At 52.4% G+C, this 13,858-nt stretch overlaps 1 protein-coding gene across 1 annotated transcript in view; it reads left to right on the forward strand.

Moving 5' to 3' along the window:
- Positions 1-13,858, forward strand: part of CSMD1 (CUB and Sushi multiple domains 1) — a 629,723-nt gene that overhangs the window by 201,113 nt on the left and 414,752 nt on the right. The window contains exon 2 of the mRNA XM_054701136.1: positions 1,432-1,648. Within this exon, the coding sequence (XP_054557111.1) occupies positions 1,432-1,648 (217 nt within the window). The remainder of the gene's footprint in view (positions 1-1,431; positions 1,649-13,858) is intronic.

A 13,858-nucleotide genomic window follows, 5' to 3' on the forward strand; every position in this document is an offset into this window, starting at 1 on the left:
CCCGACAGCGGTCTCGGGCCCGGGTGTTCCCCGTGCTCTGACCGACCAGCCCTGGCGGGACTTTCCAAAGGTCCCCCCAGCTCAGGATGCCAAGCTCATCCTTGGGTTGGGTTAAGTGACCAGAGTAGGGCTTGAGAAAACCACCCCTGGCTGGGTTAGCGCAAAGGGTACTGAAGGGTGAGATTGGATGGCAACACGGAAGGGACTCGGGGCCATCGGGGAAAAGCTTGGGGCTCCACATGTCCGCCAGCCTAGAGCTCCTAGAATCTAGGGGTTCGCCAGGCTAGTGCTCCTAGAACCCCTCCCTTGGGTTCGTATGGAGGCTACGTGACACAGGCATGATTGACCGATGGGCTGACCGTGGTCGCTTCAACCTCCAGCCCCTCCCCTCCCTGGAGGCCCCTGAAATGGCCCCGTCACACCGTTGGTCGCCCTGGCAACCGTCCCCTGCTTGCAGAGCTCACCTGGTTTTGCTCTGCCCACTTGGGGAGTCGCGGCTTCGGCGCTCTGTGCAGAAATGGGGGCCAAGAGCACCTGTGTTACTCACAGCGCAACGGCACACACTGGATATTGAACGCCGACAAAGATCCTAATCCCACCTTTCCATGGGGCACTAAAGAAGAGGGGTGAGTGGGGCGTGGATGCCCTGCGAAGCTGTGTAGGGGCCCCGAGTTCTCCCTGCCCAGTCCTGAGTCTTGCGCCGTCTTTAACGGTCGGTCCCCATGACAGCGGGCCCTGCACCCAGCGTCGCCCTCTGTGAGTGGGGAGAGGTTGCTGGGGGTGGTCCGGTATTTTCCTGGATTGCTCCTGAAGTTTAATGTAATGCAATTTATGGGCTTGCAGGCCTTTGTGTTCAACCAGGTCATAGTCATGCCCCTGGTTATACTCGCCAGGCTTCTAGGGCCCTGGCCAATGTGGCTGCAGATCGGGTGCGTGAACGGAGGACGCGGCCTTTCCCGCCGTCCGCGTCACCAGGGATGGCAGTCGTCTCGAATGTCCTAGTGCACGTCTACATAGCTTCCTACCGGTCATTTTATCTGTCCAGCTAGTTCCCTCCTCAAAAAAAAAAGTCATGGGCAAAGTGTTTCCAGCGCGATGCTTGGAGGTAACTGGCCCCAACCTTGTTCCCAAATACGCCGTCTGACCGCCAAGGGGCCGCGTCGGAAAATGACAGACACCCCCAGCAATTCCCAGCTCCCGGATGCGGCCGTGGGCTGCTTTCTTGCCTTCTGCTCTCTCTCTCCCTCCCCCAGACCCCGCCTCATTTTTGTTCTGTCTCCCCGTGGAGACTCTGTGGCCATAGGTCACCCCGTAATTGGGGATGAAAACCGCAAACTAAGTCATCACGGGGCGCGAGGCGGCCGGGAATCTTTGCAGGGACAGGGTGAAGACGGCCGATCTAACGGGCCGCGTTTCGTGTTTTCTCCACAGGCCAGAACTGTGGAGGCCTGGTCCAGGGGCCCAACGGCACCATCGAGAGCCCGGGGTTCCCGCACGGCTACCCCAACTACGCCAACTGCACCTGGGTCATCGTCACCGGGGAGCGCGGCCGCGTCCAGCTGTCCTTCCACACCTTCGCGCTCGAGGAGGACTTCGACATCCTGTCCGTGTACGACGGGCAGCTCCAGCAGGGGAACCTGAAAGTCAGGTGAGTCTCGCGCTTTCACTGCGGACTGGGCCGCCTGTTTGCCGGCTCGGAGGCTGAGCCCTCCTCGGAACTGCTTGTCAGCGAGGGAGTGTGCCCGGTGCTCCGGGGGACGGGGGAGCGTGCGGGCGAGACAGCACCGCTGTCCCGATCCCAGGTCGCTTGTGGTGAGAGTCACGGGCACCAGCTTGTTCGCGATCTGCGCAGCAGGCTGCCGGGATCATTCAGGGACCTTGTGAACACCGTTGTTTTCAAGCCACTGTGGCGCGGGGGGAGATGGCCAAGGTCAGTGCAGGCGCGCAGGTCAGGCACCGCAGCGGCCTTTGGGTGGTCAGACCCCGCGGGACTCGGGGCGGCGCCCGCCGAGTGGCGGCGCCTGGGGGTGGCCGTTCCGCGCGTGATCTCCCGCCCGCTCGCTCTCTCGTTCGGTCTCTGGTTTTTACCACCGGGAGGACGAATACTGGCAAGGACGATTGTAAGTTGGTTTTCATTTATCAACAAGAAAAATGTTGTATTTTTTTTTTTAATTTTGCAAAGGAAAGAGGACGGTTGGCTTCCAGGCGGCCGGGTTCCAGAGCCAACCCGAGGAGCACAGCTAAGCCCGCGCCGAGGCAGCCCCCTGGTTTCAGGTGCTGCCGTCGTGGGGGCCGCCAGGTGGCTCAGGGGCCTGCAGAGAAGGGGCCAGGAAGCCGCAGGAGTTGCTTGTTTGGAGTACAAGGGCCTTGACCTTGATGCTGGTCGTGACGGTCACGCGCTTCTTGGGTTTGTGGACTGAGAGTCTCTGGCTAGAAGACAGCAGTTCACGCCGAGCTCCGGTGTCTGCAGACTGACTACCCGTCGGGGATTAAGTATGTCCTATCGGTCTATTTCAAGTCTTTCGCTGGCCTTTCCTTCATGCCTTTTCAGATGTGAACCCTAATGTTTTCTGGGTCAGCTGCGACGCCTGTTGTCGGTTTTGGAAATACTCGTCTCTTTCACATCATTGTCCCCATTCTGGCCAGTTGGATAAACTTTCTTCCTCTTCTGTGAGCACTTGCGGTGCTGCGCTGGGACGTTTGAGCCTCGTGGCTCCACGTGCACTGCTTGCTCACTTGATGCACGTTTCTTACTGGCCTCCTGGGTCTTCCGAAGAATGGGATTTTAATCCGTTTCTTATCCCACCCCTGAGGGGTCGCTCCTCTGGCTCCCGCAGGCCCACACGCCCTCCGTCGCCCTGGGGCAGGGGCGGCGGGAGACGGGACGGCCAGCCTGCAGCCCGGCTCTCTGACCGTCTGAAGGGCTGTGATCGCCCTGACGTGTCCGTGTAGGGGGATGAGCTGATCTCGCTGCCTCCTCGCCCCTCTGCGCATCTGGCTTGTAAACAGTCCAGCCCCCTTCGCCCTGTGTTCATTCCAGAAACCCCGCCCTGGGGCCCGGCTCACGGCCAGCAGCAGACGGAAGCCTCTCCTCTGGGGGCTGCTTGCAGGGACGCACGGCCGGGCTGCTCTGGGCCCCTTCCTCACGCGGGCGGAGGGAGCGGGCCAGACCCTGAGGGGCCTCGAGGCCCTCGGGACACAGAGGCCCAGGCGCGCCCCTTTCCCGGGGTCGGTGAGTCTTGGGGTGGTCTGAGTGAAGATGTTGCTGAGTCGGGAGCCCCGCAGGGGAGGGGAGGTGGTTGCCAAAAGCCTCGTTTCCTCAGTGGCTCCTGGACCTGGTGACTCGCTGGCGCGAGAGCCGCGAGAAGGCGGGTGCTGGCGGCGCCGGGAAGGCTGGGCCCGAGAACCTGGGGGCCCGCACGGGGTTTCGCTTGCGTCCAGGGTCCATGGAGCAGTGGCCAGACTCGGCCTGCTGTCCGTCAGGAGGGCCGAGGGGGCCATTTACAGATCCGTGGGTGAAAATCTCAGTGTCGCGTTGTTTTCAGCTTGGCGGGCGACCAACGTCCAATTTAAATTGCAGCGTCAGGTGGAGCCGGTGGAAACGCTTCCCTAGGGGCCAAGGCTCGTCCTAGCACAGGCCGAGGCGCCACATCTCACCCTTCCGCAGACCCCAGCCCTTGATCAGGGTCAAGAGAGGGTGGGGACGGGCCAGCCCAGGGCAGGGAGGAGGCCCCCGGCTGCCCCGCAGTGGCCTCAGCGCTGGCCCTGACCATTGGCCTCAGCCTCGGGAGGAGAGCAAGGCCGCCCAGTGTCCGTCTCGCCCCGGCCCCTGCCCCTGCCCCAGCTTCCACGCCCGCGGTTCTCTCGCGCCTGTGAAGCAGGTGGGTGGGAAGAGCCCTGAGCATCGCCCGAATCCCCGCCTCAGTGCAGCCCCATGAGCGCTCGGGGCAGGCTCGGCCCACACTGGCAGGCCCGAGTCGGGGCCGAGTCGGCTGCTCGCAGCTGGCCAGGCAGAGGGCGCTGGCGGGGCCAGGGCGGCCAGGGCCTGCGGGCCGTCGCAGGCAGGTCCTCCCCCGGGCACCCTCACGGCAGCGTCGGGTGAGAACAAGGGCACGTTATTTCCTTAAAACTCGTATTTTAGCAACGGAAATGGCTGCGCTTCTAGCAAACGGAAACCCTGGAGACAGGATAACAGGGCATTTGCGCGAGATGGCCACGCGTGAGCATTTGCGCGAGATGGCAGGACGTGAGCCACTTCTGACTGTGCTTGGACCTGGACCACTGCCTCCCCGCCCGCTCCGTCCCCGCACTGAGGCCATGTTTTCTGCCGTAGCCGAAAATGAACGGTCGTGTCAATCGCAGCCCCTTCGGGAGCAGAGGAGCCTGTGAACACGGCAGCGCAGGCCTTGAAGAATCACCTGGGGTGGGTGCAGCGAGTGGGGGGGATTAGAGCCAAAGGCCGGCTCCTGGGACGTCTCTCGCAGGGATGCAGCACAGGGCGGGCACCGGGAGGCATCAGACTTGGAGAGAGAAAAGGACCCACCAGGTGACCTGCGGCGTGTCCAGCAGAGAAGCATTTTGTGTTCGGTCGTGGAAACCTGACAGCAGACACAGTTTGATAAACGTAAAAGCTTCATTGTTAATGTTAATAGAGAAAAATAAAGACACTAACAGGAAGCTCTTCAAGACACATCATTTGCACAGCAGGAAGAAAATGACAGGAGATTTTACTTCCTGAGATTTAAAAACAAATGACAAATTGAGAAAAGCATTTACATAGGCCTGAGTGACAAGAGCTGACTCCGTCATTCATAAGGTGCACTTTCAGAACGATAAGGAAATAAAAGTAATCATTTAATTGAGAACAGCAGGTAAAATGTGAACAAGGAGTTTAAATATAGTTCATGACAAATGCATTTTAAGCAAATTTAAATAATAATGCAAAATAATATCTCACCATACTGAATGCCAAAACTTAAAATTCTTGAAAACCCGCAGCTTTTTAGGGCATAAGATAAGTGACTTTTTATCCCCTTGGTGGGTTATAAACTACTACAATTATTTTGGGACAAAATTATTGAATTTTTTTCAAATTTATAAGCCGATGTACTCTTCCGTTCAGCACTAAAAATTTATTCTACAAATATCCCTGCAAATGTTATAAAATATATGCAAAGGGTGCTCCTTGGCATATTTTGATAATATTATAAAATTCAAGAATGTCTTTTCCTAGCGGCCAGCTGAGCCTCTGCGGGCTTGTGTGTGAAGCACCGCGCAGGGAGCGGTTCTGACGGGACCTTTATTTGCTGATACAGAGAGAACTCGCGGTTCCGTCTTACATTTACAACTAAATATGGAATTAGAGAATCCAGCTGCAGAGTTTCATTCTCTTTAACAACGGAGGTGCAGTGGCCCGTATGAAACGCTGTCCCTGGCCTCCCGGGTACGGGGACTTCTGGACCCCGTCCTGGCCCGTGACTGTCAGGCGGGTAGCGGTTTCAGCAGGTGCCGTGACGGAAGCTGGGAACGGCCATCAGCTCATTCGGGGTGACCCGGAGCCATCCTGGCAGCCCTGGTCATGGTCCTCTAGACCAGATGTTCCTTCTCCAGGTCGAGCGCGGCCTGGAGGGCGTGTGTGCGCGGGGCGGGGCGCCCTGTCCCTGGGGCTGGGTGAGGCAGCCGCGCTGTCTCCACGCAACACTCTCTCTCTCATCTGTAGCTTCTCAAGGAGGGTGGCGTGTTGACAAACGTCCTAGATGCCCACGGACATGTCGTGTACAAAGATGTGTTAATTGTAGCCTTTTAATTTACAAAATTCAAACTAAAGGGATAGGACGTGACTTAGGACCTGAGACCATTCTTTCCTTCACTATAATAAACACCATCACGCCCCTCTTTGCATATGCAAAGATTTCCTTTGCCTCTGAAGGTACTGAAATAGCCCAAAGGACAAATATTTACCTAGAAGGAGGAATTTTGACATTTGGGTGTTTCATCAGCTTGTGCATTTCACCAGCCGGCAGCATTCTGACCAACTCCTGAGCCGCTGAGGGAGTTGGCAGGGCAGAGCGGACAGTCAGGGTAGGCCTCAGGGACCAGGCTGTCTCCTAGGCCTCGGGGTTCCACTGGGCCCCTCTTCTGAACCCCTCCTAGAACAGGATCAGCTCCCGGCCCCAGGGCTGCTGCTGTGAGACAGCCGTTGTCACGGGGGTCCTGTCTGGGTGGCCTGCACTGGAGGGCGGGGAGAGCCGACTTCTGGGGACACCTGCCTGGCCATCTGCACCTACTCTGAACAAGGCCCCTCCGCTCTGGGCAAATGGCCAGCCTGGTCGCCGTGGGTCGCTGGCCATCAGCCCTCTCTGGCAGGTCTGTGAACCGTGGCGGCGGCTGGGGGGCTGCTGAGCCGCCACAGTCCCGAGCTGCGGGCCCACCTGGCGCCTGGACACTGCCCTCCGCAGTCCTGGCCAAGCCCCAGTGTGCCGTTGGCCCACAGCTGGCCAGGCGAAGGGGCAGGCCTGGAAGAGCTGGGCGGGCTGCGGGCGGGGCGGGCGTCTGTGAGGCTGAGGGCTGCAGAGGTCGCCCCGGTACTGTCGGGAGCTGCACGCAGGAGCTTGCAATAAAGCGCTAGTGGGGTGGAAAGCAGCTGTGGGGGGCCCGCCTGGGGCAGGAGGGTCGGCCTGTGACAGCCCAGGGGACCCCGTGTGGTTTTCCCGGGGTGGGCAAGCCCCGCAGTCATCTGGCCCCAGCTCAGTCATCTGAGCTGAAGCTGGAGCAGCCCCACGGGAGTCTCCAGCGCAGGGCGGCTCCAGGGGCCTCACATGGCACAGACTGGGCCGCTGGACAACAGGGGCACGTGCATCCCTGCTGCCGAGGGAGTCGGGCTGAGATGCGTGGGGAGGAGGCTCGGGCCTTGGCGGGGTAACTGCTGTGTCTGCGGTGGGACTCGGGGCCCCGGGGCTGCACCCTAGAGCTGCACCCCGCTGGAGGCGAGCCCGGAGGGCTGTGACCCGTGCACTGTTTGCCATGAGTTCGGTGCATAAGCTGCACGCAGCAGGCCCCGGGGCGAAACCAGTCAGTGTCCAAGAATTAGCGATGATGTAGGGAAAGTAATTATTTGAAAAGGTGAATAGCGGGTCCTGCCCATTTGCTGTGGGCGCCCCCCTTGCAGGGACCGGGCTGGCGGCCGGGCACTGTCCACCCGTGTTTTATCAGTCAGAGGCCGGGCTGTGCTACTTGGAGTTTGCTAAGGATGTTAATGTGAGGAAGGATGTAGTTTTGGCAAGTGCTTTTGTGCGTCAGCTGAAATCCTGATAGTTTTTTATTCCATTGTGGTTAGTTATTTTGACGAGATTCTTTAATGTTAATTTAACCTCGCACAGACGAAGTCTACTGCTGATAGGAACATCTTATTTACTGTTGAGTTCAATAGCCTTACATTTTATTAAGAATTTTTTATTTGAATACACTTGAGTGATTTCGGTTTGTAGTTTCCTTCTAGGGTAACCTCCAGATGTTGGTGTCAGGTTAATCTCCCCAAATCAGGTCGTGTTCCCGCCTCCTGGTATTCCTTCATGTCATTCAAGAGAGAAATATGTGCACTTGGAGTTTTCTTTTGAGGCTCTTCTTAAAAAGTAAATTCAAGATAATTTCTAAATTTAGATTCAAATTTTCTATTTCTTCTCGTGTCAATTTTGGTACATTCCACTTTTCCTAGTATTTATCTATTTAATCTCTCTTATCCAATGTGTTGGTTCAAATTTATCAATAGTATTTTAAGTATTTTAAGTATTATCAATAGTATTTATCAAAAGTATTTTAATATTTAAATATTAATTTAATAATATTTTTTAAGGTGTGTAGAATCTATGTGTTTGTAAATCACTTTTCATTATCAATATTAGTGATTGGTGAGTATCAATATTAGTGTTTGTTCTTTCTAGCTGCGTTTGTCGATTTCCTTAATTTTTTTCCCAAATAATAAACTTCGGTATCATTATGTTCCTCATTGCTTTTTACTCTTCTCATTTCTTCTTTCACTCATCTCCAGTTTATTCTGTTTATTTTTTTCTTTTTTAGAAATTAAGTAGACTATGAGGTCTCTGTTTTCTTCCTTTATGTATCGAAGCAAGTTTTTCTAGGAACACTATTTTACCTTGTGCAACACATTTTGTAATAATTTTTTTAAATTATTTTGTAGTTATTTAGTTTAAGATATTTTCTGTTTTCTTACAGTTTCATCTCTGACATGGACGATAGTGTTAGACGCCAGTGTCTCAGGTTGTGTGCAGTTCTGCTGCTCCTGACTTCTCAGAACTCTGTGGTGGTCAGGACACACTCTGCTATGACTTATCCTTGATTGTTTTTCCATGTAACTTGCCCTGTATTTTATGTTTGCTCACGTCACACTGAGTTATCACACACGTTTCTGGCATTGTTGTCCGTCAACAAGTGCAAACTCCATTCAGTTCACCACTCAGAGTCCAGTTCTGTCCCTCACCAATCGCTGACCCCTTTCACCTGTTACCTGCCTCTGCTCCTCCTGGGATTATTTTAAAGTTCATGATCCTTGATTTTTATCTTCTTATGTTTATTGAAACTTGCTTTGCTCACCTTTGGTTGTCAGCGTGGGGAACTTCCCCACGCTCAGCATCCTCATGGCCATCTACTACCTTGAAGACTCTGGGCACATCCGTTAGTTCACAGTGTTAACCTATCTGTGTGCATATACATGTCTACTGCATGCGTGTGTATGTTTTATATATGTAAATATATGATCTCATTCTTGAAACAGGGTAGGCAGAGTATTGATTATTAATATATTTAATTTCATTCAGTAGTTGTCTTTTCAAACATTTCTACATGTTGCCCACAGTTACTGCGTTCTGAGAACCACACAGAATTGAGATAGGTTTTTCCATACCCACTATTACAGAAGGAAAACATACATTCCCATATTAATGATAGAGTTTAAGAAATAGGAGTATGAATACTGACACGTCTTAAATTAATAAAGTTTTAACTTACCCATAGTGTTGGGCCTCCCCTGGTGGCGCAGCGGTTGAGCGCTGGGCTGCAAAGCCACCCGCAGCCTCTGCAGTGCTGGTTCGATCCCCGGCCACCGGCGAGGGTCCCACAAAAAAAAAAAAAAAAAAAACCAACTTACCCCTAGCGTACAGTTTAACAAGAGGAGTGTGAACTTACTTGGAGCTGTGCCCCTTCTAGCAGCCCATGTGAGTGCCCCAGTGTATAAATGTGGATTCACAATTATTTAACACTTAGATCTGCCTGACACAGTCCTGATGTTTATGCTTTATTTGCTCCATACTAAAGCCAAGATCCTCGTTCTTTAGGACGTGTTCCATTCTAAGCGGAAGTGCCAGGGTCCTGGCAGGTCAGACGCACGCCCGGCTTGCCAGGGCCATGCTGGCTTCCCGGAGCCCAGTAGAGGGGAGAGGAGGGGGCGGACAGGTCACTAAGCAGGAGGGCAGGGCCTCGGGCCCTGAAATAACGTCCTGCTGCCCCAGGGCTCCGAGGAGCCGGAGGCCAGGCAGGCGGCACGCAGGGCTGGTGTGAGGGGGCTAGAGGCACTCGGGGGCAGCGCGGCTGCCGTGGATCGCACTCGGGGCCACCCGGCCACGGCACGGCCTGTCATCCTCATGCCCACACCACCCCAGCCTCCGTCTGGGCCACGCCCCCGTAGTTCTTGATAGGAAGGACAAATTCCAGGACAGATTCAAGTCTGCTGCTACCTCGTTGGTCCCTGAGTGGTAGCTGAGATTGTGTTTATTTTGAGCATGTTATGGAACATTACTTTTATTGTTTCAATATATTCAGTAGCATTAAAACACATCAATAAGCTTTGGAAAACCAATAATGTAGATGCCTGATAGCCTGATCCCCCCACCAAAAAAAAAAAAAATATAGTGGAAAATCTCTAAATTCTTTCATGAGAATTAAATCCAGGACAAAATACTAATGAAATTCAGCATGATTATTTATGATTTAATATTTGTTTGGCATCTCTAAGGGGGGGAAATGCCTGAGCACAGAGGGAAATAGGTAAATCCTTTTTGAAACAGAATTGCATTATTTTAATCTCCACCTGGTGTTACTGCTGTCTCTGCTAGAAACAAAATGTGGATTTGCTCTTGTGGGTTCTTTTATGAAGAATTTACTCTGGCCCACTCCATCCATTACTCGCTCTTGTGTGTGCAGTGCCATGCATTAGCTGTGGGTAACACGGAGATCCTGTGAGTGAGAAATACAGGTTGGGCTTCCCCGCGATACCCAGGAGGTGCTGGCCACATTCCCCCCAGTTTTGAAAACAATGCGATAGGCAGTTTGGCTCTGCCAGGTTAGCTGAAGTATTGCCTGATTGCAATGCAGCAAATGATTTAACTGCTTCCCAAGGCAACGCTTCTGGCTATCAAGGCCCCGGAAACATCAAAACCGCCTCCGCTGGGTGTAGAGAGGCCTGTGCAGGAGATAAGAGGAGCAAGGCGATAAATATGCAGCCTCGGAAAAAACCCTCTCTCCTGAGATCCGTGTGTGGCTCCCCGGGCAGGATGCGAGCACTGCCTCGGCTGGCCTGGCCACTCAGCTCAATCCTGCCCGCTCTGCTCCTCTGCTAAAGCCCCTCTAAAGTAATCCTGCATTTTATTTTATTTTATTTTATTTTATTTTATTTTGAATTTATTTATTCATGCATACAAGAACTGGGGTGTAGGCCAGAGGTGTGGAGCAGAGCAGGCGGCTTTACTGAAATCCACTGCTGAAGGGGTGGGAGACAGGAGAGGTCTGCTGTGCCCTGTGGGTAGCTCCCTGGCCAGGGGTCCATCTCAGGAGGCAGAGGCTGGCGATAGCTTTATAGTGCTGAGACTTTAACCCCTGTGCCACCCTAATCCTACATTTTAAATGCTCCATCATATACCACTTAAAAAAAAAAAAAAAACAGGCATCTAGCAAAACATTTTTCTGAATTTCCTGCTTCTGAGGGAAAAACTGTGTCACTGAATCTCAGGTGTGTCTCCAAAGAGGAATCAAGGGACAAGGACTGGTATCCAGGTGCCAGGCGGGAGCCTGCAGGGGGTGCGCTCCTGCAGGGGCATGGGCTGGCCAGCAGAAGAGCCCCCACAAGTGGTCGGGGTGTTCGTTTTGTTGTGGGGACAAGGACACTTGTGGCGCTTGGTCGCACCTCCGCCTGACTGCTGTGGGGGGTGACCCCACTCTGCACTGCGGAGGGTGAACTTTGAAAAACATGGTCAAACACCATTATTTCTAAAATAAGGTCTTCTATAATCAGTTTTAAAATCTAAAATCATATAAGAAATCTTGTGGAATGTTAGGAAAAAAAACTTATTTGAATAAATTTGCAATTGGTTGTTGACTAGAACTACTGTGTTATTAGCATCCGAGGTAGCATTGGCTTATAAGAGTCTACATGATTGCAGAGAATAGGTCCACCCTCTTCTGAGATATGTCACCCCAATACGCCCACCACCATCCGCCATTGGCTCCATGAACCCTTTTCTGCCTGGCCTCACCGCCTCCTTCTGGAATATCAATTGTCTAGTCACACTCCCAGGGTTTGATTTCGGTTTAGTTTTGTCCGTTCCTTTATTTTGTTTCTCTGTATTCCTCACACGAGTGAGATCATTTGGTATCTGTCTTTCTCCTTCTGACTTATTTCATCTAGCACAACCCTGTCCTGTTCCATCTATGCATGGCAAGTGGCAGGAGTTTGTCATGTGCACAGCCGAGTAGTATCCCATCGTGGGGCTACACACCACACCCTCCTGATCCGCCTGTGTGTTCTGGAGTGCAGTTTCTCCGGCTCAGCTATTGTAGGCAGCGCTGCAGTGAACACAATGTCCCCTGGAATTAGTGTTCTTGCACTCTTAGGGTGGATATCCAGGCATGCAACTGCTACATCTCATGGTAGTTTCTTTTTAATACTTTGATGTCTGTCCATATTGTTCTACAAACTATAACTAAAAGTCAATCAGATGTCTGCCAAATAGAATGACTTTTTGAGTCTTTAGTTAAATTAACTAGTGTAACTATTCCTTTGATTTCTCAAAATAATGAAGGGCAGACGTGCACTGTGCTGATATTCTGGGAAAACATACTGATCTTCACCACTGGACAGAAGACGGATGAGTCAAAATTCTCACAGGGTAAAATTCAGTCCACGCCCGCGACCTCACAGGGCGTGTAGGCTCCCGCCAGCTGCCGGGCCTCGCCTCTGTACCTCAGATGTGCGGGTGCGAGCATGTGTGTGTTACCTCGATTCTGTTGAACATATCACAAATGATATTTTGCCAACAGGTGGAATGAGAAAAGATTTCATTTGATCTACTTAATGTCCTCCGTAGAGTGTGAATAGAGAGGCTTGAAACCAGCTCACAAGAATCCTTTTCTCACAGTGATTCAATAACCAGAGGGCTTGGGCAGCCCAGATACTGCAGGGCGCACTGCCTCGCGGAGGCTCACACCTGGCAGGGGTGTCCACAAGCAAAGTAGGCAGCTGCTTTATTCTTTTCCTGCAGAAGGAACCTGCTGGAAAGTTCAGGGAATGCCTGGGTTTGGCAGACACTGCATCTTACTTTCTCAAGTCTCAAAAGACTCATCGAGAATGTGCAACTTTGCAAGCAAAAGCCATATTTTAGAGTGTTCACTTAGGAGGTTTGGGGGGTTTTGTTTTTGTTTTGCCAGCAGCAAAGGGAGCATTTTCTAGGACGTAGTTTGGGCTTAGACAGGTCACCCTGGAGAGCGAGAACAATCTCAACAATTCGGTGGAGTTATGTTTCCCTCATTCCAGATAATTCCTGAAGCAATCTCACGAAAGAGAGATAAGGCTGTTTACATCGCAATCTGAGGATGTCTCAGGCTAGTTCTGAGTGTACATTTTTAAAGGGGTCGATGTACAAATTGTGAACATAATGTAAAATTTTGTAGGGCCCCACATCCCTGGGTAGCAGGCAAGAGAGCAAAGTAGAGCAGGCTCCCCTGGGGGAATTGCTGTCTGGAGAGAAAGCCGGCCCCTCGTCCCCACCCAGGGCCGGCGAGGGGAGAGTGGGCAGGGCCCGGCCTCCCGAGCCTGCAGGCGTCTGGAGCAAGAAGCACGTGAGCATTGCTGCTCCTCTCTCCAGCGCCAGCCTGTCTTGAAGTTGGGGCAACTTAGAACCGAAGCCCCTCTGTCAAGAATAACTACAGTCTCCGTGTCGGTGACTCACCCCTCCCGCCGGAGCAAACTACGTTCCGACGCGAGTCTCGGAACAGTCTCCCAGAGTAAAATCTGTTCACTGCTCCTGGGTCTGAAGCCTCACTTTGATGATCTAATAAATCCTTTTTCTAACCATCTCGGAGACTTTATTTCCAATCAACAAAATGATTAGGGACATTTCATGTGATACCGCTGAAATCTTTGTGAAAGAACGATGTATCAGTGTTAGATAGTTTCTTGTACCAATTCTAGGCATTTTTAAGTCATCAGGAACAAGATTCAAAGGCCGTGTGTTAAGCAGTGAAAGGCTACTCGCTAAAATGGCCTCTATTTCATTTTTATATTCTCGGGATTATGATAAAGATAGTTTTATGGAATTAACTGCTCGGCTACTCCGGCTGATGCAGGGAAATGAGACCTTATAACCATAAAGACATTATTTTCTCAGGACTTTGAGCGCGGCGCACTGACGTGGGTCACAGTCTCCCTCAGCGCGTGAGACCCGCAGTGACCCTCAGTTACGTGTTGAACCTGGAAACCGAAAGTGCCGGCGACTTTACATGACCTGGAAATTTCTAAGCTGTTCAGTTACCACCATCTGTGACCAGGTGCTTGGTCTGATTTCTATGTCAT

Source organism: Talpa occidentalis, unplaced genomic scaffold (genome assembly GCF_014898055.3).
Source record: "Talpa occidentalis isolate TD23 unplaced genomic scaffold, MPIMG_talOcc4v2.1 talOcc4.4, whole genome shotgun sequence".
NCBI lineage: Eukaryota > Metazoa > Chordata > Mammalia > Eulipotyphla > Talpidae > Talpa > Talpa occidentalis.